Source organism: Ochotona curzoniae, unplaced genomic scaffold (assembly GCF_017591425.1).
Source record: "Ochotona curzoniae isolate NIBS_2020 unplaced genomic scaffold, NIBS_Ocur_1.0 contig_2321, whole genome shotgun sequence".
In the NCBI taxonomy this organism is placed as follows: Eukaryota; Metazoa; Chordata; class Mammalia; order Lagomorpha; family Ochotonidae; genus Ochotona; species Ochotona curzoniae.
Window position 1 is genome coordinate 8558414 of NW_024465421.1, and position 27445 is coordinate 8585858.

General features: G+C 56.4%; 4 protein-coding genes across 5 annotated transcripts; 3 read left to right on the forward strand and 1 right to left on the reverse strand.

Moving 5' to 3' along the window:
- The first annotated feature begins 1404 nt into the window (after positions 1-1404).
- On the forward strand, positions 1405-7363 carry ZNF689 (zinc finger protein 689). 2 transcript variants are annotated; one of them, XM_040973010.1, is made up of 4 exons: positions 1405-2058; positions 2230-2331; positions 5201-5212; positions 5883-7363. In XM_040973010.1, the coding sequence occupies exons 1-4, from the start codon at positions 1854-1856 to the stop codon at positions 7064-7066; spliced, it is 1503 nt and encodes a 500-aa protein (XP_040828944.1). In that variant the 5' UTR covers positions 1405-1853; the 3' UTR covers positions 7067-7363. The 2 variants fall into 2 exon arrangements, with proteins under 2 accessions (XP_040828944.1, XP_040828943.1); XM_040973009.1 differs by lacking the exon at positions 5201-5212.
- Positions 7364-9866: 2503 nt separating this feature from the next.
- On the forward strand, positions 9867-20507 carry LOC121151857 (zinc finger protein 764-like). Its single transcript, XM_040973709.1, has 6 exons — positions 9867-10691; positions 11006-11119; positions 12117-12597; positions 17703-18118; positions 18266-18379; positions 18765-20507. The coding sequence occupies exons 1-6, from the start codon at positions 10496-10498 to the stop codon at positions 19673-19675; spliced, it is 2232 nt and encodes a 743-aa protein (XP_040829643.1). The 5' UTR covers positions 9867-10495; the 3' UTR covers positions 19676-20507.
- A 2864-nt stretch (positions 20508-23371) lies between these two features.
- LOC121151858 (formin-like protein 7) lies at positions 23372-24688 on the reverse strand. Its single transcript, XM_040973710.1, has 3 exons — positions 24247-24688; positions 23843-24074; positions 23372-23390 (listed from the first exon to the last, which is right to left on the reverse strand). The coding sequence occupies exons 1-3, from the start codon at positions 24686-24688 to the stop codon at positions 23372-23374; spliced, it is 693 nt and encodes a 230-aa protein (XP_040829644.1).
- ZNF768 (zinc finger protein 768) lies at positions 24633-26575 on the forward strand. The gene is made up of 2 exons (XM_040973857.1): positions 24633-24808; positions 25103-26575. The coding sequence occupies exons 1-2, from the start codon at positions 24721-24723 to the stop codon at positions 26539-26541; spliced, it is 1527 nt and encodes a 508-aa protein (XP_040829791.1). The 5' UTR covers positions 24633-24720; the 3' UTR covers positions 26542-26575.
- Positions 26576-27445: the final 870 nt, after the last annotated feature.

Here is a 27445-nt window from a genome sequence, read left to right on the forward strand (position 1 = left end):
GTGTGCTCACTTCCTAAACACCAGAACTGAGGTAAGCTTGCACTGATGGTTACATTAACCTACAATTTGGGGATTTAAACTTCTGCATGAGTCTGAGAGCAAAATCCCACTTAAGGGACTGGCACCATAGCCTACTGGCTAAATCCTTGCCTCCCATGCTCCAGAATCCCATGTGGGCACTGGCTCATTTCCTGGCTGCTCCATTTCCCTTCCAGCTCCCTGCCTGTGGCCTGGGAAAGCAGTCGAGGATGGCTCAGCTCTGGCTGTTGCAAAGGGAATCAGCAGACAGAAAGATCTCCTTCTCTTCTCTGTAAATCTTTCACTTGCTGGTTCACTCCCAGCGCCAGGCCCAAGACTCACCTTTTCACACTGTTGTCTAAGTCTGGGTTTACAGGAATGACTGCGTAGGCCAAAGTCACATTCCAGCTGGTCTACAAAGTAGAACCTTTGCAGGCTGTAACTTTTTTTTGAAATTGATTTTATTTTCATTGGAAAGTCAGATATACAGGGGAGGAGGAGAGACAGAGAAGACGACCTTCTGTCTAATGGTTCACTCCCCCCAAGGAGCCGCAATAACCTGGCCAGGTGAAAGCCAGCATCCTTGATGTACGTGGAATTCTACCTTAGCAAATGCATGGCAGGCAAAGGGACGACCCTGAGTTCAGGGTGGCGAACAGGCCCTGGCAATCCCAAACTTCCATCTTTGCCCCCTCCTTATTCAGAGAGATCCTGAAACTCAGAGGGCTTGTTGGAGAATTTTTCATCAGTAAATGCAGGGTGATCGCCAGCAGAGGCTCACGAAGGGGCAGTTTTGTGGTGCAGCAACACAAGCATTTCGTATAAGAACCGGCTGAAGTCTCAGCTGCTCCACCTCGGATCTAGCTCCCCTCTAATGCGCCAGAGAAAAGTAGCAGAAGATGGCATGGTCCAAGTGGGTGGACCCCTGCCATTCTCGTGGAAGACCCAGATGGACTACCTGGCTCAGCTCTGCCCTTTGAGGCCATTCGGGAGTGAATCGGCAGGTGGAAGATCCCCCTGTAACTCTACCCCCGCCAAAAAAGTTCCCTGCTGAAAAAAAAAAAATTATGAAGTTAACCATCCTTCGAAGCGCACGCTCCTCAGAAAAGCCACACACACACACCAACTAACCAACCAACCAACCAAAAAGCAGCCAAGGTAATCTCAGCTCCGAGTTGGACAAAATGGTCATGTCACTCATCCCTGTCCCTGTCGCTCAAACCCCTCCATCCTTCAGAGATAGGCTGCGAGCTTCTTCCCAATCCCTGCTTGGAGCTCATTGCTGTCCACCCATCCTAACGGTCCTGCTTCCTGTCCTGACGCATCCGCCGGCCCTGTTCAAACAAGCCGCCTTCGCACCCACCCAATCAGGACGCTGCATCTTCGGTCACCGCCCAATGAATGCGTGCGGTGGGGAGGGCAAAAAGCAGAGGGCGTGAAGCACAATCACGGCGCCATCACATTTGAGGGCAAAGAGGTTAGGGATCCGGCATGGCGCTCCGGTCAATAAAATCGATAGCTGGAAGCCGCCTATGTTCCAGGCAAAGGCTGTGCAGTTGCCGCGCCGCCATTTTCCCCAAAGGCATCTTCCGGTGCTTTTCACTCAAGTTAGGGCAGGAGTTTCCTGAATAACAGTGAAAGGTTTCCGTTAGCCCGGCACAGGCGGGCGATTCCGATTCCCTCCGGGCCTCCGGGTGGTGCCACGCTCAGTCCTGGGCCGGAGGCGGCTGCTAAATCCCGGGGTCCGCTAGCGCCCAGGGAGCCGAGCCCCGGTGGGAGACTGGTGGGGAGGGAGGGCGGGGAGGCCGTGGCGCCGGGGGCTTCTCGGGGGGCCAATGGCGCCGCCTTTGGCTCCTCTCTCCGGGCCGGGACCAGGAGAGGCCAAGGGCGCTCGGAGAAGGGGAAGGAGGCCGAGGGCCCTCAAGTTCGCGGACGTGGCCGTGTACTTCTCCCCGGAGGAGTGGGGGTGCCTGCGGCCCGCGCAGAGGGCCCTGTACCGGGACGTGATGCGGGAGACCTACGGCCACCTGGGCGCGCTCGGTGAGGCCCTGCCCACTCGGCTTCCGCGGGGGGAAAACAGGGGGGACGGGTAGGGGGCAGACCGGGGAGTCGAGCGAGGGTCCCGACCTGCGAGCGACGTGGGGCAGGGGGCGGGGGCGGGGATGTGCCCTGCAGGACACCGGCCGGCTCTGACGGCATCTCCTTTCCCAGGGTGCGCAGGTCCTAAACCAGCCCTCATCTCCTGGTTGGAACGCAATACTGAGGACTGGGAACCGGCCGCCTTAGACCCGCAGGACTACCCGAAAGGGCTAAGTGAGTGCGAAAAGCTTGTGCGCTGTCCGCAGCCCACCTGCCAGCGTCCTCGCAACCTTCCCGCGGGACTCCTCGGTGGGGCTAAAGGAATCCCACGACCCGACCATGACGCGGTGCACCTGTTACCTTGTGCATGTTGTCTCTCCCTCCCCCCCTTGAAGGTCTTGTCTGCTGGTGCGGGGCTGGGCTAGCAGAAGAAAATAAGAGTCCTCCCTTGTCATTTGCAAACAGCAACATCTGCAGGGCTCCTCTGGTGGCGGAGTGGGAACGAATGAATTGGTGCTCCTTGCCCCTCGTTGCCTTTTCACTGGGCCTGGACTGAATTGGGAGTTTCTCGAGTTTGGGTTGAAGGGAGTTAGTGGAGAACATGCCTGCCTGGGCGGCAGGGGCCTGGGCTGCCCTGTAACAAGCTGGCTGGCAAGGGAAGGACAGTGGGGCAGCCTCGCTGATGAGGCGCATCCCACTGCGGGGTGGCCCTAGGTTCATTGCAGGGGTGGATGGAACTGACTGGGTTGGAGTTGCCTGAAGGATTTGTTAAGGCCAGGGGCATTTCTAAGTTATTTCCCTTACTAGAAAGCTTCAGTTTTTTTTTTTTTTAAGACATTTTATTTTTATTGGAAAGGCTAAGTTACAGAGAGAAGATGAGACAGAGATCTTCCATCTGGTTTGCTCCCCAAATGGCTACAATGACAGGGGACTGATCTGATCTGATTCCAAACCAGGAGCTGGGAGTTTCTTCAGGGTCTGCCACCTGGGTATAGGTGCCCAAGGACTTGAACCGTCCTCCACTGCTTTCCTAGGCCACAAGCAGGTAGCTGGATGGGAAGTGGAGCAGCTGGGACATGAACTGGGAACCATCTGGGATCCTGGCACAATAACTGGAGGCTTAGCCCCTTATGTCTTGGCGTTGGTCCCCAGTTAGTTGTTTTTGAAGATTTATCTCTGTTTATTTGAAAGATAGAATTACAGAATGATAAAAGGAGAGAGAAAAACCCTCCATCTGCTGGTTCATCTCCCAAATGGTCACAAGGGCCAGGCCAAAGCTAGGAGCAAATAGTTTATTCCAGATCTCCCACATGGGTGCAGAGTCCCCAGCACCTGGTCCAGCTCCACTGCTTTTCCAGGCACATGAGCAGGGAGCTGGACCAGAATTGGAAAAGCCAGAATTTCAACTCTTATAGCATGCAGGTGGAGGCTTAACTTGCTATGCCACAGTCCCAACCCCCCAGTTAGATGTTTTATTTTTTAATTAATTAATTAATTTTTGCTAAGGTTGGCAAGTGACTGTCTGTTTTATCTAACTCAGGAAACTGAAACCAGGAAATTGGATGTGTAGGAACTTGGATTTTTTTTCTTTTTCTTTTATAAAGATTTTTTACTGGAAAGTCAGATTTACACAGAGAAGGAGAGACAGAGAGGAAGATCTCCCATCCAATGGTTCACTCCCCAAGTGGCCACAACAACTGGAGCTGTGCCAGTCCAAAGTCTGGAACCAGGAGCTGCTTCTGGGTTTCCCCCATGGGTACAGGGTCCCAAGGCTTTGGGCCATCTCTTACTGCTTTCCCAGGCCAGAAGCAGGGAGCTGGATGGGAAGTGGAGTAGCTGGGACATGAACCAGCACCCACATGGGATCCTAGTGCATGCAAAGTGAGAACTATAGCGACAAGGCTACTGCGTTGCCCCCCCCCTTTTTTTCCTCTTTATACACTGGTTGATATGGGTGTATATCCAGGTTTGAGAACCACTGGATAACATATTTCCACGGGCTGTAAACATGCTTATAGCATTCAAACCAAAAACCTTGCTCTGCCCCCAACCTGCTGAGTCCCAAACTGGCATAGGATCCAGCCACAGGCTTCCTAAGTCCACCTGCAGAGCTGCTGACTTCCAAGGATGCGTGCCCCAGGCACTGGCAGCTCACCCCTCGTTCCCACCTCCTGCCGTACCACTGTATACTACTTGGAGCCTCTGGGCTTTGCACGCTGCCTCCTTTGCTTGTCTATCACTGCAGTCTCACTAACATTCCCTTATGTTAACTCACCTTTTACAACTCAGCTAAATTAAGGGCTGACACCATTGTGCTGCAGATTAAGCCGCCTCCTGTGGCACAGGCATCCCATGAGGACACTGGTTCGAGGCCTGACTGTTGCACTTATGATCCATCCCTGCCAATGTATCTGGGGAAGCAGCAGATGGCCTAAGTCCTTGAGCTTCTGTGCCCACATGGGATACCTGGGAGAAGCTCCTGGCTCCCTGTTTCCAACCAACTCCAGCCATCAGGCCACGGGGAGTGAACTAGCCGATAGGAGAGCTTTCGCTCCCTCTCTATCTGTAACTGCCTTCGAAAAGAACAAAAAGACCTACATTAAATAAACTGACTCATCCATGGAAATCCATGCAGCTCTGAAATAGAGTAAGGATGCATGCTGATGGAATGAGCTTTAGATTAACCGAGAAAAATGCAGGTGCAGTAAAGAATATCTGAAGTGTGAATGTGTTATGTAAGAAAGGCAAAGGAAGAATTGTATTTAAAAAATACTGCAGGGTCTGGTATGGTGGCCTGGGAGCTAAAGTCCTTGCTTTGAACATGCTGGGATCTCATAGAACGTGCCGGGTTTAATTCCAGTGGCCCCACTTCTCATCCAGTCCCCTGCCTGTGGCCTGGGAAGACAGTTAAGGACAACCCAAAGCCTTGGGACCCTGTACCTGCCCGGGGGGGGGGGGGGGTACCCAGAAGAGGCTCCTGGCTTCCGATTGGCTCAGCTCTGACTGTTGCAGCCACTTGGGGAGTGAATCAACAGATGGAAGGTCTTCCTCTTTGTATATCTGACTTTCCAATAAATAAATAAATAAATCTAAAAAAAAAAAGCTGGAAAGAGGGGTGTTTCCCCTCCTGATGTTGCACAGGAGGTTTCCATCTCTACTATCTTTAACAAATCTTGCATTACACACTGAACAAAAAAAACTGGAGGAAGGGTGGGTTTTGGGCAGCAGTTTCAATACCTATATCCCCGGTCACAGTGCCTGCCCCCTCTTGAGTCCTACTTCCTGCCAAGATGCACCCTGGGAGGCAGCAGGCGATGGCTTGAGTGGTGGAGTCCTCCTTTCCCCATGTGGGAGACACAGACTGATTTCCTAGCTCCCAGCTTCGGCATGGCGCAGCATGCCCCACCTCCGACCCCGGCCAGATGGGTGATCTTTCTGTCAGTCTCTGTCTTTGCCTTTCTAATGAGTTGAACAACACTGGAAGAAATGAATGAATGTGAGTTCTACCTAGCTAGACACAGGGTGAGGGCAGAGGGAGAAATAGAGTTCCTCTATCCGCTGGCTCACTCTCCAGATGGATGTAAGGAAGTTGGAACTCCATTCGCGTCTCTCACTAGAGTGGCAGGTGCACGAATAGATGGGCCATCTGCTGCTGCTTTCCCAGAAACATTAATAGGGAGCTGGATGGGAAGTGGAACTGCCGGGACTTGAACCAGTATTCCCAGGGGCTGCCAGCGTAGGATCCCAGTTGCTGTTACATTAACTCGTCCCCTGTGTCCCTGTAGAAACCAGAGCCAGAAAGAAGGCCCGGGAGAAGGAAGAAATCCCACCCAAGGAAGCCCCCCGAAAGGGCAAGCGAGGGCGACGGCCCAGCAAACCCCGGCTCATCCCCAGACAGACGTCTGGGGGCCCCATCTGCCCCGACTGTGGCTGCACTTTCCCGGATCGACCAGCCCTGGAGAGCCACAAATGCGCCCAGAATCTGAAAAAGCCTTATCCTTGCCCAGACTGTGGTCGCCGCTTCTCCTACCCATCGCTGCTGGTCAGTCATCGGCGGGCACACTCAGGCGAGTGCCCTTATGTCTGTGACCAGTGCGGGAAACGTTTCTCCCAGCGCAAGAACCTGTCCCAGCACCAGGTCATCCACACGGGTGAGAAGCCCTACCACTGCCCGGACTGCGGCCGCTGCTTCCGCCGGAGCCGCTCCCTGGCCAATCACCGGACCACGCACACGGGCGAGAAGCCCCACCAGTGCCCGAGCTGCGGCCGCCGCTTCGCCTACCCATCGCTGCTGGCCATCCACCAGCGCACACATACGGGTGAGAAGCCCTACACCTGCCTGGAATGTAACCGCCGCTTCCGCCAGCGCACAGCCCTGGTCATTCACCAGCGCATCCACACCGGTGAGAAGCCGTACCCATGCCCGGACTGCGAGCGCCGCTTCTCGTCATCCTCACGCCTGGTCAGCCACCGGCGCGTGCATTCTGGCGAGCGGCCGTACGCTTGCGAGCACTGTGAGGCCCGCTTCTCGCAGCGCAGCACCCTGCTCCAGCACCAACTCCTGCACACGGGCGAGAAGCCCTACCCCTGCCCGGACTGCGGACGTGCCTTCCGGCGCAGCGGCTCGCTCGCCATCCATCGCAGCACGCACACGGAGGAGAAGCTGCACGCCTGTGACGACTGCGGCCGCCGCTTCGCCTACCCATCGCTGCTGGCCAGCCACCGGCGCGTGCACTCGGGCGAGAGGCCCTACGCCTGCGACCTGTGCGCCAAGCGCTTCGCACAGTGGAGCCACCTGGCGCAGCACCAGTTGCTGCACACCGGAGAAAAACCGTTTCCCTGCCTTGACTGCGGCCGGTGCTTCCGCCAGAGGTGGTCCCTGGCCGTGCATAAATGCAGCACCAAGGTCCCGGTCTGTAGCCCAAGATCTGCCCTAGGCGGGCATGGCCAAAGGGACAATGCCCTGTAGCTGAGGGTGGGGGCACAGAGGGGACCGACTGCCCCGGGTGTGTTTCCCCGTGAGGCCCAGTACCGGCGGAAGAACCCTAGCCGAGGCACAAGGAGAAGCCCGTTTCCTGTTCCACAAATGGGAACTTGGGCTCATCCCGCTGCCCCGGCTGCCTTACTGGGTGTGTTCGGAAGAGGCCCATTAGGAGAAGCGAGATCATGTGCCTGAAGGTCTCCCAGCTGCCCGATCCTATAGAGGCTTATGCGTATGGGCATCATTGCCCCTGGATCCCAGAGGCTGCCTGCTTTTGTAGCCCATGTGTCCAAAAGCTTGCAGGCAGTATGCTGCTTCTAGGGGGGCCCTGCTTGGCTCCCCACCCCACCCCGTGAGCTCATGCCTCCAGCCAGGAAACCTCCCAGAGAGGTCCTTTCATTCGTGGGATGAGGCTGACCCGGAGCTGTCAAACACCACGTGTTCCTTTGCTCAGAACTTCTCTCATTCCTTGTGAACATGGTGGCCTTTTGGATAACTACAGTTACATTGCACCCTCCACACACCGCCCCCTCCCACCCCCAATATTCAGTTTAAATATGAATTTGGTTATTCCTTCCTTCCATACATGGTTCCAGTTCCCACCCATGATGGCTCCCTCCAAACAGGCACTGGCTGCACCATGTCCCCTGTCCAGGTCGCACAGGAATGGGGCAGTGAAATTGGGATGGAATTGGACTGTGCTCTGCTGGGCTCAGCAGCGGCTGGAAAAGCCCTGGGAGCTGGGGGTGACTTCTGCCTGCTTTGGAATAAAAACCAGGTGAAGCTACTCAAGAGTGGCAGTGAGGGAGGGGGCTAGACACCAAGAGGATCCTGAAGCAGGCGAGTGGAGGCTTTACGGTCCAGGAGTGCCCAGGGGCCATGCAGCAGCAGCCTTGATAAACAAGTGGGCAAGTGCTCGGTTCAGCGTGCTAAGTCCGATGTGAGCGGGGGGCTGCTGCATGATGCTGTGGGTGAAGCTACACCGGCACCGGCAGCTTGTCAGCTACACTGGCCCCTGTCACCCAGGTGAGAGACCCAGATGGAGTTCCTGGCTCCTGGCTGTTATGGCCGTTTGGAGGGGTGAACCAGTGGAAGAAATTCTGACACTCTGCTTTTCAAACAAGCAAATAAACCTTTAAGAAATGTGAATGAGCTCTGTTACTTTGTGGAGGGCAGCTTTACCGAACTGGAATTTCTCCACATTTCTAGGCTCATCTCACATCCTAGAAGGTGGGGGTGGGGGCATCATCATCTTAACCCCACGGCTATTTCCTCTAACCTTCCTGATCCCAGCCTGAGTGAGGGAGCCGTTGGCATATTTGGTGGTGTGTAATATCCTCGGTGCAGGCAAGCTGCATTGCAACCCTGAATGAGCCACCCTCTGTCACTACCACCACTTGCCGGAATCAGGTCTCATTAAAAGATCTGGTGAATGAATTGTGTTCCTCGTAAAAGATGGAAAGCAAGAGGATTGCTGCTTGGTGGCAGTCCAGCCCTTGGGTCCAGGATTCCCGCCTGCAGTTGGAACCAGCTTATTTACTCTTCATCCTTGGCTAATCTTCACACACCATTTCCCAAGGGCCTAGATTGTAGCTCACAAGGTGAGGGCCTGATGTGGTGGGGTTTGGTTCTATAGTCTAGACCACAAAGAGGAGAGAGAACTTCCCCAGGCTGCCCAAGGTGCCAGGGTCTGAAAGGCTATTCCAGCTGTGATCCTGGCCTGGTATTCGGGTAGACCACCCAGCACCTGCTGACAAGACCTGATTTCTGCAGAAGGCTGTTAGAACCAAGAGAAGTTCTGTATAGCAGGCAGCCCAGTGCTGCTTGCCCAGCCACCACGGCCACACTCCCTGCCCTGACACTGGGCTGTCCTGGCTCCATGTCCACAAGCAAACCCAGCAGTCAGTCACCTGCTTCTGAGGTTCCTCCTGCCCCCAGGCTCCAGGGTCACCAGGGAGGCCACTTGTCTCAGCGGCTGGTCCTCTTCTCCCTGGAGACCCTCTGGCTCAGTGTCCAGCAGCACGCCTGTGCCGGACTACCCCACCTCCACTCCTTGGGGGCTTCTCCCCATTCGCTTCCTCTTCTCTTTTTCTAAGTCCCTCGTCTATCTCCCAGACACACACTTGGAACATGCTCAGATCCATCTTTAAAGCAGTTAACCATGAATTCTCCCTCTGGCCTCTGTCCCTGTCTCCTATCTTCAACTAAATTTCTTGAAACTCATTCTCTATACCCACTTCTGATTTCTGTCTGTACTTAGTCTCCTGAAATACCATTGAGAGCCATCCCTTGAGCTTCGAGGAGGTACTAAGCACCATGTTAAGCACTTGAAATATACACCAAGTCAGGTGTTTTTAAAAGTCCCATGGGGGCCTGGTGCAATAGCCTAGTGGCTAAAGTCCTTGCCTTGCATGCACTGGGATCCCATATGGGTGCCAGTTCTAATCCCAGCAGCCCTGCTTCCCAGCCTGTGTATGGGGGAGGAGATCTGTATACATGTTCCGTATGGACAACATATCCCAGATTGAGTCACAAGTATTTGCATCTAGGGATCAGAAAGAAGAATAGAGGGGAATGCCCTTTTCTTGACACGCTTCAGGTTTTTGTTTTGAAAACCCACAGATATGAATCAATTCATGAAAATGGACAGCGTGGCGTACCGGGAGATTCCAGGCTCACCTCGGCAGTTTCTCCACCCGCGGAGCAGGTGCAGGGGTGGTGCGTGCTTTCGCCATACTCTACCCAGGTTTTGCAGGGACTGGGCGTCTCCCCGCGAGGCCGGGATCACATCCTGTCCTCGCCAGGCCCAGCTGCTGCTGGGACCCCAAGGTCTTCTATGATTCTAGGGTTCAGGGGGGCTGAGGGGCCGCCCCTGGTCCTTTCAAACACTCCGCCGGTCGAAAGCCAACCACAGCATAGCTTCTTCATACCGCTGCAACCAATCATCAGCCGCCGTGTTGGCGAGTAAAGGAAGGATTTGAAGCTACGGGCTCGTCCATCTTTCTTAAAGGCAAAAGGATCTCGTGGATGTCCCAGCCGTCTCTTCCCAACTTTGTCCCTCAAAAAGGGCCTGAAGCGGCCATTGTATTTAAGGGCAAGTGGAGAAATGAGGCGAGAGAAGCCACCTAGGCGCCATGTTTGATATGTTCGAGAGGGCTGGCGGGCAATCAATGGCAATTGGAGCCAGATTGTCGCCATATTTTTTGAAGGCACCTTCCGGGTCCCCTAACCCTGGTGTCTAGAAGTGAATAAACACCCAGGAGTTTTTATTTGTCTCCCTCAGAATCCCTGAATCCCTGGCAGCCCCTACTCTTTCGGTTCCGACGCCAAGGCTGGGCGGGCCACGGACCCCCGCCGTGCTTCCAGGTGGCCGACGAAAGCGAAGTCCCGGGGAACAGGCGGCCGCTGCTCGGCCCCATGGTGCCGCCCCCAGCCCCGCTTCTGGCGCTGAGACCGGGGGAGACGCGGCCTGGTGGCCGGAAGCCCGGAGCCGTGCGGTTCGCGGACGTGGCCGTGTACTTCTCCCCGGAGGAGTGGGGGTGCCTGCGGCCCGCGCAGAGGGCCCTGTACCGGGACGTGATGCGGGAGACCTACGGCCACCTGGGCGCGCTCGGTGAGAGCCCCGGGTCCGAGCCCCTCCCTTCCTCCTCCTCCTCCCTCCCCGGGGTTCTTGATCGAGGCAGGCCCCCGACCCGCGCACTATTCCACCTCCAGCACCAGCCTTCTCCGACTCCCAGGGCTTCGGGTACCCCCTCGGGAGGCTGCTCACCCCGCCACGGCTGCCTTCAGGCGGGAGCGCTGCACATCCTGTCCAGGTGGAGTTGTCAGAGCTGAGCAGGTGCCCCGCATCCTGGTAGGGGAGGGGGGCGCACCTGCCCAGGAGCGCCTCTCGGCGGGGAGGCACTGAGATCCCTGTCTCTCTCCCAGGAGTCCCGGGCCCCAAACCAGCCCTCATCTCTTGGATGGAACAGGGGAGTGAGGCTTGGAGCCCCGCCGCCCAGGATCCCGAGGAGGGGGCACGCCTGGGTGGAGCCCTAAGAGGTGAGGGATTTGGCTCAGGTGTTGTTCTGCAACCCTGGTTTGTCAGGGGGTGGTAGCGGAGGGGGGCGGACCATCCCGCAACCATAAACAATGAGTTACATCCTGACGGAAAACCCTTCCAAAAAAAAAAAAAAAGTGGACAATTCCTCACTTATCACACTCATCATAGTTTAGTGGTTTGTTTTTGTTTTTGTTTTTGTTTTTAATTGGAAAGGCAGATTTACAGACGGGAGAAAGATCTTTATCTGTGGGTTCACTCCCCAAATGGCTGCAACAGCCAAAGCTGAGTGGATCCAAAGCCAGGAGTCAGGAGCTCCCACGTGGGTACAGGATCCCCAAGTCTTTGGGCCATCCTCGACTGCTTTCCCAGGCCACTAACAGGGAGCTGGATAGGAACTGGGGCAGCTGGGACATGAACAGATACCCATATGAGATGTTGGTGCTTGCAGTCAGAGGATTAGCTAATTAAGCCATCGCACCAGCTCTATAGCTACTGCTTTTCGACCAATAATGACATGCTTAAAGGGCATTCCAGCATCCCAACTTCCCAACAACCTTCAGAAATCAGAAAGCCATACTCAGTCCCCCATTCCCATTCAGAAAACACTCCACTGGGCCCAGCGTGGTGGTGGCCTAGGAACTTAAGTTCTCGCCTTGAACGCGCCAGGATCCCATATGGGCACTGGTTCTAATCCCAGCATCCAACTCCCTGCTTGTGGCCTGGGAAAGCAGTCAAGGATGGCCCAAAACCTTGGGACCCTGCACTGGCGTGGGAGACCTGGAGGAGGTTCCTGGGTCCTGGCTTTGGATCAGACCAGCACCAGCCATGCGGTCACTTGGGAGTGAACCAGCACATGGAAGACCTTCCATCGGATAGAGGATTTTCCTCTCTGTATACCTAACTTTGCAATAAACAAACAAAAAACACCCCGCTGTTGCTTAAGCTTGGTTCCTCCCAGAGTTGTTTGAAATATAGCTTAATCCCTGCACTTCCCAGGACACACCCCAAGCAAGCAGAAGGAAGAACCCCAAGAAGCGCTGGGAATCCCAGGAGCTGCAGCCTCGCCAGGGAAGGCTGGGCCACTTCCCGCCAGCCCGGAGCCGCTCACTAACAAAGCCATGGCCAAGGAGCAGCCGCCTGCCAAAGCTGCCTGGGACCCCACGGCCAGGGACGCCCAGGCCAGCCGGCGGCGGCACGTGTGCACGGACTGCGGCCGCCTCTTCACCTACCCATCGCTGCTGGTCAGCCACCGGCGCATGCACTCGGGCGAGCGGCCCTTCCCCTGCCCTGAGTGCGGCATGCGCTTCAAGAGGAAGTTCGCCATGGAAGCGCACCAGTGGATCCACCGCTCCTGCTCTGGGGGCCGGCGGGGCCGGCGGCCTGGTATCCGCGCGGTGCCGCGGGCCCCGGTGCGTGGGGATCGGGACCCGCCTGTGCTCTTCAGGCACTACCCGGACATCTTTGAGGAGTGTGGGTGAGGGGCTCCCCCTCCTCCCCGCACCACCCTGCACCTGGGGTTGAACTTGAGCCCCAGTGGCTGACCCTCAGAGTTGAGGACTTGGGAACGAAGATGCATCCTTGGAGCTTGCTTTCAAGGATATCTCATTTCCAAGCTTGTGAAACAGAAAAGTGCCTGTAAACATCCAAACAAGCCTGACACCCTGTTCCCCACCACTTTTGTAAAAAAAAAAAAAAAAAACAACCAAAAAAAAAAAAAACCCTGAAAATTTCTGGAAATGTCACTGTTTAGCAGGTGCTTTTTTTTTTTTTAATTTATTTATTTTTCTTTGAGAGATTTAGTTACAATGAGAGAAGATGAGATAAAGATCTTCCAAAGCCAGGAGTTTCCCCCAGATGGCCCCCATGGGTGGCAGGGGCCCCAGCAGTTAGGCCATTTTTCACCATTTTCTCAGGCGTGTTAGCTGGATCCAAAATGGAACCTCCGGGACTTGAACTGGTGCACATATGGGATGCTGGCATTGTAGATGGTGGTTAAACCTGCTACACCATGGTTCCAGCCCCAGTCTTTAAATCACGAAGCATCACTTGTTGAGCTGCCAGCTGAGGCAGAGCAAGGCTTGGTGCACGTTGGGCAGGACTGGTCCCTGGCAGGGAGCCCAGGGAGGCAGAGCAAGGGGGTGGGCGGGCAGAGCGCAGGTGCTCAGGTCCCCAGCCCTGGGCTTGGCATCTGGTCCTTGGTGAGTTAAATATCCACTCTCCTCCCAGTCTCAGCTCCCTCATCCGTAAAGGGAAGTCATGTCCACCCCAAGCTGTGACCATGAGGACATCTATCTGCTGTAGTGAGCGTGCAGTGAATAGCTGTTAGATGGGTGAACTATGGTGCACATGTCCCCTATCTCAGCGCCAGTGTCCCATATGGGCGTCAGTTTGAGCCCCAGCAGCTTCCAGTCCAGCTTCTTTTGAATACCCCTGGGAAAGCAGTGGAGGATGGCCCAAGTGCTTAGACTCCAGTATGCATGTGAATGAAGTTCTTAGCATAAGCCTGGCCCAGTCCTGGCTGGTGGGGCCGTTTGGGGAGTAAACCAGCAGATAGAAGATTTCTCTTAGACCTAGTGTGGTGGCCTAGTGGCTCAAGTCCTTGCCTTGAACGCACCAGGATCCCATATGGGTGCCGGTTCTAATCTTGGCGGCTCCACTTCTCATCCAGCTCTCTGTGACCTGGGAAAGCAGTCAAGGATGGCCCAAAGCCTTGGAACCCTGTACCCACGTGGGAGACCTGGAGAAGATTCCTTGCTCCAGGCTTCGGATTGGCTCAGCTCTAGCCCAATGTTGTGGTGACTTGGAGAATAAATTATTGGATAGAAGATCTTCTGTTTCTCTTCTGTATAACTGACTTTCCAATAAAAATGCAAATAAGTCTTAAAAAACAATTCCTCTTTTGCTCGTCCTCTCTTTATCCCTTTCAAATAAAAAACACTTTGGGATCCTATACCCATTTGGGAGACCCAGAGGAGGCTCCTGGCTTCAGATTGGCTCAGATTCAGCTGTTGTGGCCACCCGGGGAGTAAATCATCAGATGGAAGATTTTCTTCTCTGACTTTCCAATAAAAATAAATACATCTTTTTAAAAAAATCTTATTTTTAATATTGCTTACATAGCTGAGAGGGATGCACATCCATGTGGGCCCCTAATTAGGGTGGGGAGGGTCAGAGGAACTCCGGGTACTCCCAGTGGAAGCAGCAGTCCAGCAGAAGAATGTCCAGAGTTCCCGTACTAGGCCAATGAACTGACTGTCATGTCCTCCATGAGCATCTGGGCACACCATCCACTGCACAGGCCCCAGCAACTGTGGAGAGCCAGTCTTGACACATGCACTCCAAGATCCTGTGATTTTCATTGTAGTTGGAGTTTTGAATAAAGTGATCCAGTTGAGGGGCTCCCTCAGCAACCCCTACTAGGCTCACCACCAGCCCCATTTCCTTCACATGCCAGTATGTGCAACGGATCGCTCCAGTCTGTCCTGCTCCAGCCTGTCCTGCATTGATGCATACATCAATGGACACCGGAGCCTAGTTCAGTACAGCTGATTGCACTGTCCAGCCCACACTCATGCTGGTTGGGTGTCACTGTCTGTCCAGCCAGGCCAACCCCCCAGCCTTGTTTCTCATGCTCAGTGGGAGCTGCAGCCCATCAGAGGAATGTCCATAGTTTCCCTACCAGACCCACTCCTAGTCCTGGATCTTGCACTTTCCAGTTCGCTCTGTGGTTTAGCCTGACAGCACTTGCCCCTAGTCCCAGCACCGGCTAGCTGATGCTGCAGCAAAGCCTGATCAGCCTGCACTTACTCTGACTTATGCATGTACAACTAGATGTGATCATTTAGCTCAGCCTGACTCTCCCTCTAAATATGCAGGCCGATGAACTTTGTAGTTCTGCCCAGCCTGGTCTGCCCCCAATAGCTCTCATATTCACCAGCTGGAGCAATGGTCCAGCAAGGGAATTCCTGAGGCTCCCCTACTGTGCTTGCGTCCCCCTCCTGGGTCTTATATGTGCTGGTGGGAGCTGCAGCTCAGACTGGCATAGCTTGCCTCACCTTGGCATTCATCAGTGGATGCTGAAGCCTGGCTCACTCTGGTCTGCCCCTTGTTCCAGCTCATGCTGACAGGTGCTGCTGCCTAGCTCAGCTGAGCCAGTACCCAGTCCTGACCGTAATGTGAAGTGGCTGGTGTTGTGGCCCAACCTGACCTGCCTACACCCAGTCCTGGTTCTCAGCTCTGCCAGTGGGTGTTATCAACTAGCTCAGTCTGGCTTGCCCCCAGACCTGACCCACACATACAACAGTGGGTACCAAACTGGTTTAGTTTGGGCTGCTCCCAGCGGTGGTTCTTGTGCTCACCTGCAGGGACTGTGTCCTGACAGCGAGTGAGATGATTTTAATTTCTGGTCCAAGGGGCAACCTCTTGCTTTGGTAAAAGAATAAAAAGCTACAAGACAGTGAGAACGTACATGATTAGGGGCTAACAGTGACACAAAACAAAAAGCATGCAATAGGAATTTACAATGTATCACTTCAATGTAGACAGTAATAAAACAGCATGCCTCGGAGGTAGCTGTCTTTCCTGTAAATCTAAAAACTCCAAGACTCTATCTCCTGTCTGACTTCTGGTGTTTCAGGAAGCAGCAGCTTTGCTTGTAACAGGAAGCAGGTGTCTTTTTGCAGATTCCAGACTTCCAGGAGTACAGTCAGCTTCATAATTAACCCTTTCAATCTTCTACCCACTGGTTCACTCCCAAATGGCCACAACAGCCAGAGCTAAGCTGATCTAATGACAGGAGGCAGGAACTTACCCAAGATCTCCCACGCGGGTGCAGGGTCCCAAGACTTTGGGCCATCCTCAATGGCTTTCCCGGGTCATGAGCAGGGAGCTGGATGGGAAGTGGAGCTGCTGGGATTAGAACCAGCGCCCATATGGGATTCTGGAACATGCAAGGCAAGGACTTCAGCTGCAAAACTAACACGCCGGGCCTGAGACACAGTTATTCTATATCTACTGGTTCACTCTTCCAAATGACTGTAATGGGTGGGGCTGAGTCAGACTGAAGCCAGCAGCCGGAAATTCCATCTTGGCCTCCCGCATGCATGACAGGGGCCCAAACACTTGAGCCATGAACTGCTGCCTTCTTAGCAGGAACTAGACGGGAAGCAGTTAGAATCAGACCAGCACGTCACTTCTTCAGGCTTTTCCTGTTGTGTAAGAATACCCAGCTTGAGCTGAGCCTTTTGAGCTGATGTCTGATAAGATGTCACATTTCATATCAGAGTGTCTGGGTTCAAGTCCCAGTCCCAATTCTTGAATCTAGCTTTCTGCTAATGTACTTCTTGGAAGCAACGATGATGTTGATGTCAGTCATTGGATAACTGCTGTCACATGGAAGACTTGGAATGAAGGGGGAACGTCTGGAGGACTGAACCAGTAGATGAGAGTTCTCTCTCTGAAATTCATCCCTAAAGCATTGTGAGGGTTAAGTTAGCGAACAGACAGAAACACAACAGCTTGGATGGGAGCCAGCATGATGACTCAATTGGCTAATCTTTTACCTGCAAGTGCTAGCATCCCATAAGGACACCGGTTCGTGTCCTGGTTGCTTCACTTCCCATCCAACTCCCTGCTTGTGGCCTGACAAAGCAGTTGAGGATGGCCCAAAGGCTTGGGACCCTGCACCCATGTGGGAGACCTGGAGGAAGTTCCTGGCTCCTGGCTTTGGATCGGCATAGCACTGGCTGTTGTGGTCACTTGGGAGTGAATCATTGGACGAAAGATCTTCCTCTCTGTCTCTCCTCGTCTCTGTATATCTGACTTTGTAATAAAAATAAATAAATCTTTTTTAAAAAAATGAAAGTGGAAGGTCTTTCTGTCTCTTCTCTCTATAAATCTGATCTGCATTTCCAATAAAAATAAATACATCTCAAAGAAATGAAAGAACATAAAAATAAAAGATGGCAGGTTTGGGAGAGCGCAGCTGTGGTAATTTAGGATGGACACTGGCTCCTGTCACACGCTTAGTCGCTGAGCCTCTGGCTGGGATTCCTCACGGCCAGGCTGGCAGCTGTCCCTTACCCAGAATTCTCCTTCCTGTCTCATATGCCTTCATACTGGCCTGCAGCTGGTACAACACCTGTCCCACCACAGAGCCAGTCCCTCCTGTGCAGCAGGCAGGCTAGTGTGCCATCCCGGGTCCCTGTTGTGCTCCAGCTAGAAGCATGCCAGTTGGCTGCCCCAGTTCTCACTCGTTGTCCTTCCACCCGGTTTTTGAGGTACTGGGGGTTGACGTAGCGAGTGACCGCCTGCCCGGGCTCTGATTACACAAACCGTGCAGTGCCGAAGCTTAACGTCCCAATTCACAAAAGCCAGAAGCAGGCCCAGCTCGCGCCCACTTTCCCTTGTGTTCCTAGACCTGGGGCTCCCAGCTGGCCTCAGCCTGGCACTTGAAGCCGTCGCGGCCATTTTGGGTCCGGGCTTTAAGACAAAGCTCCTCCTAGACCCCGGATAGCGTCGTCGCTGGCGCGGCTGCGCAGGAGCAAAGTTCGGGCGGCCGCGTTGCAGCCATCTTTGATGAAGGCATGCCAGTGGTGGTTTTGTAGGGGCAAGCCAGCGGCCGGTACTTTGCATCCACTCCAGTGGACCCTCAAGAGACCATTGCCTGCTCTTTGGCGGCCCTAATGCCCGTCCTCCCGTACTGGAGCCCGGGCTTGCGAGGCGTACTCGAGTAGCGAAGGCTTCGCACAGACCGGCCCGGCCGAGGGAGACGCTTGGTCAGTGGACCAGGCTTGCAGTTCCCATGGCGCCGCCCCTGGCCCCGCTCCCCGTTCGAGAGTCAAACGGGGCCGGTCCCCAGGGCAGAAAGCCCGGAGCTGTGAGCTTCGCGGACGTGGCCGTGTACTTCTCCCCGGAGGAGTGGGAGTGCCTGCGGCCCGCGCAGAGGGCCCTGTACCGGGACGTGATGCGGGAGACCTACGGCCTCCTGGGCGCGCTCGGTGAGAGCCTCACCTCCCAACCCTGCCCTCCTCCCTTCCCTGCCGCGTTTCTGCGCCCTGCACGTGGACTGGGAGGCCCCTAGGTCCGGACAGTGGGTCCGGGAGTGGTGGTGGCATGGGGTTTGCCTTCTCCCTCCCCCACCGCAGGAGGTGGAGGTGCCAAGCCAGCGCTCATCTGCTGGGTGGAGCGAGAGGCGGAACAGTGGAGTCTGGATGCCCAGGACCCGGAGGTGGCCCAGGGTGCGACGAAAGTGGACACAGGTGAGGTAGAGGATGTTTAGGCCCCCGTGAGCTGCTTGCTGGGCATCTCACCCTGGCGCCTTCTGAATGACTCTCCTTTAGTTCAGGGTCATGATGCCCAGTCCTCCACAGGAGCTGTGTGCCCCCCTGCCAGCCCCTGATTTCTAGTTCGAGTTCTGTGGGCTTCCTTCTCTCCAACTTGTCAAAGTGCCCAGTGTCAGTGACCTTCCCCATTGCGCTCCCATTGGTCTGGAATGCCTCAAGCCCCTAGTCACGGTCCAACTGGGATGCCACCTCTTACCAGCTCTCCTCCAAAGCCAGCTCCTTCCTCTCCACCCCCAGCTCTCAGGGCAGCCCCTGGGGTACCCATGAATGAGAGCCTGAGCTCTCTCCCTTTATCTCCCAGAAAATTCGAGAAACAAGGACGACAGAGGAGGAGAACGGACTGCAGTCCTGGAGAAGGCCCTTGCCATGGACCCTCCTGCGCTGCCACCCACTGCCCGGGTGGCTTCTACTAGGCTGCCTTCTGGCCTGCAGAAGCCAGCAAAAGTGCCACGCAGGGGCCGCCCGCCGCTCTGTGCCCACCCCCTTGTCCCCCGAGCAGACCAGCGGCATGGCTGCTACTTGTGTGGGAAGAGCTTTGCGTGGCGCTCCACGCTTGTGGAACACCTGTACACGCATACGGGCGAGAAGCCCTTCCTCTGCCCTGACTGCGGTAAGGGCTTCGGCCAGGCGTCCTCCCTGAGCAAACACCGGGCCATCCACCGTGGCGAGCGGCCCCACCGCTGCCCGGAGTGCGGCCGTGCCTTCACGCAGCGCTCGGCCCTCACCACCCACGTGCGGGTGCACACCGGCGAGAAGCCGTACCGCTGCGCTGACTGCGGCCGCTGCTTCAGCCAGAGCTCCGCGCTCTATCAGCACCAGCGTGTGCACAGTGGCGAGACCCCCTTTCCTTGCCCCGACTGCGGTCGTGCCTTTGCCCACGCTTCAGACCTCCGTCGCCATGTGCGCACTCACACCGGCGAGAAGCCCTACCCGTGCCCAGACTGCGGGCGCTGTTTCCGGCAGAGCTCAGAGATGGCAGCCCACAGGCGGACCCACAGCGGCGAGCGCCCCTATCCCTGTCCCCAGTGCGGCAGGTGCTTCGGCCAGAAGTCAGCCATGGCCAAGCACCAGTGGGTACATCGGCCCGGAGCTGGGGGCTCCAGGAGCCAGGGCAACAGTGGCCTGTCTGCAAGCCTGGCCCCTAGCCCAGGGGACCTGGACCCTCCTGTGGGCTTCCAGCACTACCCAGAGATTTTCCAGGAATGTGGCTGAATGAGGGCCTCCAGTGGGACAAGGCTTGAGAGAGATGATACAGACGTTGACTGGGGTCCCAGGAAGACTCTGGGGCCTCCTAGGAGCTCACTTGATCCCTGGCCCGAGCTAGACCTGGAAAGGGTGGGACTGAGGTTGGCTTTGACCCCTGTTGGCTTCCTCTGCTAGCAGCTTGCTCCTCCGTGTTGCAAACACTAGAAACAGTCCCCTCGTGCTCTCCCACCCCAGCAGCCCCCATCTGGGACTGGGGAGAAAGGTCGCATCAGTACCCGAGGGTTCAGAGCATTGAAGCCCATTTGTTACTGTTATCTTCACTGCATAGCGGACACTCGAGTGGCCAGGTGCCGACCCCGGCCTTTGGCTGCCTTATTTATTCATGTATTTATTGTGCCCCATGCAGCAGTTTTAAGTTGTTAGGAATGAGTGGTTAAGATTACAAGTTGGGTATTTCAAACAAAAATTGGTTTCTAGCTTCTCTGGAAAAACTCAAAGATCCACATCTCAACCACAAACCCTACAATGAACTGAGGGGGAGGGGAGCCTGAACAGCAACCCCCTGCCCTCCAACAACAAGGCAGGAGCTGGAGCCAGGGGACCCCTCCCCTCCCTACTGTTTTGTCTCAGCTCTGGCCAAACATTGGTATGTGTCAAGCCCAAGCCACTGTCACAGCCGGCCTTCTGGCATTTTCCACTCACCTGACCTGTGGTCACATAGTTTTAGACCATGGTAATGGCGTTTGGGAACATGGGAATCTGTGAGCAGCTGCAGGAGAGAAGTAAATGCGGACTGTGTGTTGGTTCTCCTGTTGTATTTTCTGCTCGCCCAGTCCTGTTCACCGGCTCCTCCAGAGTAAAGATGAGGAGGACGTCCCCAGCAGGTCTTGTCTCAGTCCTGAACCAAATGGAACACGGGCTAGGCTCTGGCACCAGGCTGCTCGCTGCTTTCCAAGGGCAAGGCCCACGGAGCCCTCTCCTCATCCTCGGGGCTGCCTTGAGAGCCCATGGTCCATTCCCCCTCAGCCATCTTGGACACGGCCAGGAGGGTTGTGTCTCCCCTGAGTCAAAGGTTGAGTGTTTCTGTCCTGTGTTAGCTGGGAACCAGGAACTGCCACCTGCCCACAGTCACCCACAAGTGCAACATCAGGGTTGTTGGCAACTGCTGCCATCCTTGCACTGCTCCTGAGTGCCTCACTGATATCCCTTCCTGGGCATTAGCAGAGGCTAGGTACCAGGTGGATTTGCCATAGCACCCCACGTTAGACCCATGGCTAGGAGCGCGTGAGCACAGGCAGAGTGTGAGTTCTGCTCTCCATGGCCACCGTCACCAGCATCAGGGCCCCGCCAGGCAGGAGTGTGAGGTTAGATCTGTAGCCAAAGGGGTCACATGTTTGTGTCCCCAAGTCCCTTCCTTGCACTCTGGGGTCCTCTTTTTTTAAAAAAATATTTATTTATTTTTATTTGAAAGAGAGAGAGGGAAAGACAGATCATCCATCCATCTGCTGATTTATTCCATAAATGGTTGCAATGGCTGGAGCTGACCGGTCTGAAACCAGGAGCTTCATCCAGGTCTCCCATGTGAGTTCAGGGGCCCAAGCACTTGGACCATCTTCCTCTGCTTTCCCAGGTGCATGAGCGGGGAACTGGATCAGAAGTGGAATAGCCAGGACAGGGACCCAGCACCCCATACAGGATGCTTGGCACCATAGGTAGAAGATTAGCTTGCAATGGCACTGCACCAGCCCAGGTCCCATGATCCATCTGCCATCCATTCCTTTGTGGGCAGGATCCAACCTTGGCCAGCTGATGTCAGCAGTGGGCTGTGGCAGATGGCTGCCTGCTGCTGGCTGGCACCTCACTTCCCCTTGGAAGTAGCAGGAACCAGGTCCCAGCCAGACCTGTGCGTGATTCCTTCCTATGCATCTATCCCAGCCCTGTGTCCTGTCCCACCTTCAGGAGGTATTGTCAACCCAGAGAAGCTTGTAGAGAAAAGAGGGAAAAACTCTGGTGGCAGAGACAACACAGGTGACATCAGGAGCTGACTCCATGCCAAGGTCTTCAAATCTGTCCATGCTTAGGCCTCCGGCCTTGAGTTTGGCTGGGATGCCACCTTATCACAAGGGGAAAACAGGGTGCAAAGAGTTAAACCAGCTTTTAAATTCCTGCTCTGTCGCTTCAGCCCTCAACTCTGTCCATCACCCAGAGTGGCACTTGAGGCTTGCAACACCAGTTCTCAGCTCAGACTCCAAGCCCAGGACTGCAGCCTGCCCTTGGCCTTCAATTAAAGGAGCCATCATGGCTCCTGGGAGGTGCATGGGTGCTTTGAAGTCTGGGAGACTTGCTCGGGGCCTTGGAACAGATCCGACTTCTCTGCCATGACCCAACCAAAGTCCAGGCTACACCCCAACTCCTCCTTGGTTGTGAGGGATACAGCTAACCCAAAAGTCTGGAAGACTCAACTCAGAAGCAGTTTACAAACAGGAAGAAGGTTTGGGTTTTTCTTGGTTCTTTGGGAAGAATGCTTGTTTGTACCAGATGGAATGAGATGTTAAGGCCATGGCTACCTGGCACATCCCTAGCTTGTCCAGGCCAACTGAAATAAAAGTGAGACTTGATGGTTCCAAAGAACCACAGAAATCTCAGGAATGTTTGTGGTATCTTTTTAGGGTCAGAACACATACGCATGTTGATGACCCATAGAAGTTAAGACTTGCCTTTTCAACACAGCATTTTCAAAGGAAGACCTCTTTGCTTTGGATGCACATGGAGCATGTTTTTGGCAACATGGCTACGGGCTTTTGCCCAGGACACACTCACCTCATTTTGGAGTGCTGGCTCGGGGCCTGGCTCCTCTGTATCGCAGGCAGCTTCATGCCAATGTGCCCGGGAAAGGCAGCATGTAGAAGACCCAGATGGAGCTCCCGGGTCCTGACTGGCTTGGTTCAGCGGCTGTTCAGACTATTTGGGGCATGACCAGCAGATAGAAAATATTCTATTCATCTGTCTCTCTCTTAGTCTCTCATCTCTTCTGTCACTTTGCCTTTCAAATAAATAATCCTTAAAAAAAAAAAGTAGTGGGGCACAGGCTCCAACAACTGTGGGAGACCCAGTCCTGACATATGCACCCCACAGTCAGACCACAGATCCTGTAATTTCCCTCATAGAAGGAATTTTGAGCCCAGTGGTCCAGACTCTGCTGGCATGCCCACGTCTGCACTCCACATATCTTCAAAAAGAAAAAAAAAAACACAACTATGTTGGCACACTGGTATACTTAACACAAATCTGGCATTAACCAGACCCAGAATGGCTGCCAGCTACTAGCTGCTTTTCTCCCAGCAGTTTAACACTTGCGTAGGTGCTATCCACCTAGACAGTTGCTTGCAGCTGGGGTCCAACCCTTCTCTTGCCACACTGGTCTCAGTGGGCTCCTGCAGTTCTTTTCAGGACAGTATGGTTGTGTCCCCACTAAAAAGCGGGAAAAGAACAAGAATCAGATGATAAAGTCTTCCCACTGTGGCTTCCTCCATTCCAAGTCTCATTAGATTCTCTTCCATTCACATCAGGCGGGACTGCCTTCAGAACTAGCTCCTTCTGTGCAATCGCCCTCAACTCTCATCTTGGGGGAGCCCCACCTCCCAGGGAGAGAGAACCCAGGAACCAGGGCAGCAGGAAAGAAAGGGGTCTTGGGAGGACCCCCTAGGCAGACACCTGGAACCTGGTCGAAGGGGGAAAAGTGCGGAGGCGGCCATGTCTGCTTCCAGAGCCTTTGGCTTTTCATTCTTCAGAGATAATGGAGGGCACAGGGGGGCGGGAAAGGTTTTAAAAGCACAGGGCGGGCTGGAAGGCAGACAACGGGCAACCCGACCTCCCACTCGGTCCCGCAGGCCCTGCTGGCGGACCGCGGAGGTGGAACCGCCCTCGGCGTCTCCCGCCAATCCGAATGGCGCCTCCCACTCCCCGGACCCTTCCCGCCCCGCAGTCGGCGGCGTGGAGGGAGGCGGGCCATCAAAGGGCACGAGCCCCACCAGCCAATCGCTCGGCCCCCTGACAGGGAGGGGCGGGGCCTCTGGAAACGGGAGGCGGGGCCGTCTCCTTGGCAACGATCCTAGCCCTCCTGGAGTTGCTGGGGGGGAGGGTGGAATGGGAAGAGCGCAGAGGGGCGGGGGCCGGAGGAGTAGGCGGGTGGACGCGTTGGGGTCCGGGCTTGGAGTTCGATCGGGGGGTCGCAGGCTCAGAGCATCGGTCAGGCCAGGGCGCGGAGTTCGCCCGGGTTCCCCAGATGCGGCCGGAGCTGACCCAAAGGCCTGGGAGAGGAGAGGAGCTAGACGCCGCCCCCGCTGGCGCCGCTCCTTCTCGCTGACCTTGGTCTCGCTTGTCGCCTCGTCCTTGGCCACACGCACTGACGGACACAGGGCCCGGGAGATCGGCCGACTAGGCCCAGGGCGCACGGAGACCACCTAGGCCAGAGCGCATCCACCGGCCCGGCCTCTCCCGCGGGCTCCGGGGCGCCGGGTCTCCCCGACCCCGCCGCGGGGCCATCCAGCCCAGGGTTAATGCCAACGAGTTCCCACCTCCAGCCGCTCCTAGAGAGGCCGCGGCGTTAGCCAGCGGGGGGAACTGGCCGCGGACGGACACTTCCTGTGCTGGGGGAGGGAGTAGGGCAGTCGCAGCCCAACCCGGGGCTCGGGGTGGGGGGCGGCCAGACGGCGGGGTCTCGGGCGGGGAGTCGTGGGTGAGGGGGCGTCTGGGCGAGTCGTGAAGCCCCTCATTTGCGAGGCCTTGACGCGCTGACGGCCGAGAGGGCCGCAGGGCAGGCCGAGACCTTGGGGAGGGGAGGCGGGGCCGGCTCGGGGAGGGGCCGGTGGGCCGGGGAGGCCCAGGGTCAAGACGTCCGGCCTCGGGCGAGGGACAGGCGGAGTTGGGGAGCCGGGGCTCCTGAGCGGCGTGGAGAGGACGGGTGGCGAGGGCTCGGGTCTCAGGGCATTCAGGCCGGGTGTCAGGATCGTCCGCCATCGCCACTACCGCCGCGCTGGGAGCTGGCGGGGATGGAGCGGGAGGCGTCGCCGTGGGGCCTGGAGCCCCGGGATATGCAAAGTCCAGACGAAATGGGGAGCTCTGAAAGGTCCCCCCAAGGTGAGGGAGGACTGCCCCTCCGAGGATTATATCTGGGAGCCAGAGGAGAAGGGGTTGCGGTCTGGGGTAGGGGGGTCGGAGACATGGATACCTGGGACTTTGGAGGGGTGTGGGGAAGGCAAGGAGCAGGGGACCAGGTGCCCGGGCCTGTCCCAAGCTGAGGGTGGTTTTAGCACCTGCCCATGGCCAGCGGTCCTGGCTGGGGGGAGGGAAGACAGGTATGGCAAATAGCTGACCCAGTGACCTTCCAAGTCCCACACAATGTGGGTTTTCTGTAATTCTCTGATCCTGCAGGCCCCATGAGTGAGAATGAGGAAGAGGACGGTTCGCAGGAAGAAGGCACTGGGGACTATGAAGTCGAAGAGATCCCTTTCGGGCTTGAGCCCCAAAGCCCAGGGTTTGCATCCCACAGCCCCAGGTTTGAGCCGGAAAGCCCAGGGTTCGAGTCCCGCAGCCCAGGGTTCACACCCCCTAGTCCCGAGTTTGGCCCTAGAAGCCCTGATTCTCAGGCGCCTGAGTTGGAACCTAGGAGCCCTGGCTATGAACCTCAAAGCCCTGAGTTTGAATCTCAGAGTCCTGGGTGTGAATCCCAGAACCCCGAGTTCAAAACGCAGAGCCCGGAAGCAGAGGCTGGAGAGGCGGCAGTGCTCCTGAATCCTGAAGCAAGGAATGCCGCTTTGAGCAGCCTGCCCCTGGGGGTCCACCCTCTGGACTCCTTTACTCAGGAGCTTGGGGAGCAGTCCGCTGGTGACGTGCCCCTGGGACCACCTTTTGAGATGCCCACGGGGGCCCTGCTGACACCACCCCAGTTGGAAATGCTGCAGAACCCCCTGGGTCTGACGGGGTGCCGGCGGGGTGGTCGGTCTCGGGGTGGCCAGGGCCCGCGGCCTAACATCTGTGGCATCTGTGGAAAGAGCTTCGGCCGGGGCTCCACCCTCATCCAGCACCAGCGTATCCACACTGGCGAGAAGCCTTACAAGTGCGAGGTGTGCAGCAAGGCCTTCTCCCAGAGCTCCGACCTCATCAAACACCAGCGCACCCACACCGGTGAGCGGCCCTACAAGTGCCCCCGCTGTGGCAAGGCCTTCGCCGACAGCTCCTACCTGCTCCGCCACCAGCGCACCCACTCGGGCCAGAAACCCTACAAGTGCCCGCATTGCGGCAAGGCCTTCGGCGACAGCTCCTACCTCCTCCGGCACCAGCGCACGCACAGCCACGAACGGCCCTACAGTTGCCCCGAGTGTGGCAAGTGCTACAGCCAGAACTCATCTTTGCGCAGCCACCAGCGGGTGCACACCGGCCAGAGGCCCTTCAGCTGCGGGATCTGCGGCAAGAGCTTCTCCCAGCGCTCAGCCCTCATCCCTCACGCCCGCAGCCATGCCCGGGAGAAGCCCTTCAAGTGCCCCGAGTGCGGCAAGCGCTTTGGCCAAAGCTCTGTGTTGGCCATCCATGCCCGCACCCACCTGCCAGGCCGCACCTACAGCTGCCCCGACTGCGGCAAGACCTTCAACCGCTCCTCCACCCTGATCCAGCACCAGCGCTCGCATACAGGCGAGCGGCCCTACAGATGCGCCGTGTGCGGCAAGGGCTTCTGCCGCTCCTCCACACTGCTGCAGCACCACCGGGTGCACAGCGGGGAGCGGCCCTACAAGTGTGATGACTGCGGCAAGGCCTTCTCGCAGAGCTCCGACCTCATCCGCCACCAGCGGACCCACGCAGCAGGCCGCCGCTGAAGCCCTGGCTCCGCTTGGGGGGTGGGGAGGTGGGGGGCAGAAGGGGAAGGAGCAAGGGGTGGGGGGGGGCTGGGAGCTAGAGAAACCGTTGGAGAGGAGAGTGGGTGGGCAAGTCGGAGGAGTGGAGGGTTCTAGAAGCAGAGGTGCCAGGGTGCAGGGGGTTGCATGCCCTGGAGACTTGCGGGAGGATGGGCTAAGCAGAGGGGGTTGGAGGGAGGCCAGAGCAACAGCAGGCGTCTCTGGGAGAGATTGGGAGAGAGAGGTCAGTGGAGAGCTGGCCTCAGCGCAGCACGCTGCTTGGTGCCGGCCTTGCTTGGCCAGGGGCTAGCTGGGGTGGGGGGAGGGTGTGGGAGGGGCCTTGGTTAGAGTGGGGTAGCTTAGATTGGTAACTGCTAAGACCCTCGCTGTCAGGAAGGGGTAGAAGGGTAGGTGGGGTGTCGAGGGGGCCTCTTGCGTGTAAACCTCAGCCTCCCTCATCTTAGGCTCTGGAGCCCCTGAATTCGAATTCAATAAAACTATCTTTTCTGTGCTAAGAGAGACTGGTCCTTTAGATCTGGTGCCTGGCCAGCAGGAGGCGCTCATCCCAGCTGAAAACCAGCCGGGGGGGCCCTGGGGGCTCCTAAGATCCTGTCACCCAGATCTGCTCCTTCTGTGCCCCCCTGCTTCTGAGGGCTAAACTGGCAGAGGGTACCCAGCAAGCCACCGGGGGTGTGGGCAGTCCTGCTGGGCTGCCGTGCCTTTATCCTGCTTTCCCACCCAGGTCCCTCACGCTCGTGCTTGGCCCCTTGGGAGTGTATGGGGAGTTAGTGCCGTATTTGAGTCTAGCCTTGGGGACGTCTTAAGAAAGTGGCTGTCAAGAACATGGCAGTGCCCTGTCAAGGCCTTCCTCTTCCATGAGAACTTG

Excerpts from the sequence above, each read along its gene's own strand:
- ZNF689 (XM_040973010.1), top strand. The coding sequence starts at position 1,854 with ATGGCGCCGCCTTTGGCTCCTCTCTCCGGGCCGGGACCAGGAGAGGCC. Across the intron at positions 2,059-2,229 it reads CGGCCACCTGGGCGCGCTCG|GGTGCGCAGGTCCTAAACCA; the intron begins GTGAGGCCCTGC and ends CTCCTTTCCCAG.
- LOC121151857 (XM_040973709.1), top strand. The coding sequence starts at position 10,496 with ATGGTGCCGCCCCCAGCCCCGCTTCTGGCGCTGAGACCGGGGGAGACG. Across the intron at positions 12,598-17,702 it reads ATCTTTGAGGAGTGTGGGTG|GCATGCCAGTGGTGGTTTTG; the intron begins AGGGGCTCCCCC and ends TCTTTGATGAAG. Across the intron at positions 18,119-18,265 it reads CGGCCTCCTGGGCGCGCTCG|GAGGTGGAGGTGCCAAGCCA; the intron begins GTGAGAGCCTCA and ends CCCCCACCGCAG.
- LOC121151858 (XM_040973710.1), bottom strand. The coding sequence starts at position 24,688 with ATGGCGGACGATCCTGACACCCGGCCTGAATGCCCTGAGACCCGAGCC. Across the intron at positions 24,075-24,246 it reads CTCTCTAGGAGCGGCTGGAG|TGCGTGTGGCCAAGGACGAG; the intron begins GTGGGAACTCGT and ends TGTGTCCGTCAG.
- ZNF768 (XM_040973857.1), top strand. The coding sequence starts at position 24,721 with ATGGAGCGGGAGGCGTCGCCGTGGGGCCTGGAGCCCCGGGATATGCAA. Across the intron at positions 24,809-25,102 it reads CTCTGAAAGGTCCCCCCAAG|GCCCCATGAGTGAGAATGAG; the intron begins GTGAGGGAGGAC and ends CTGATCCTGCAG.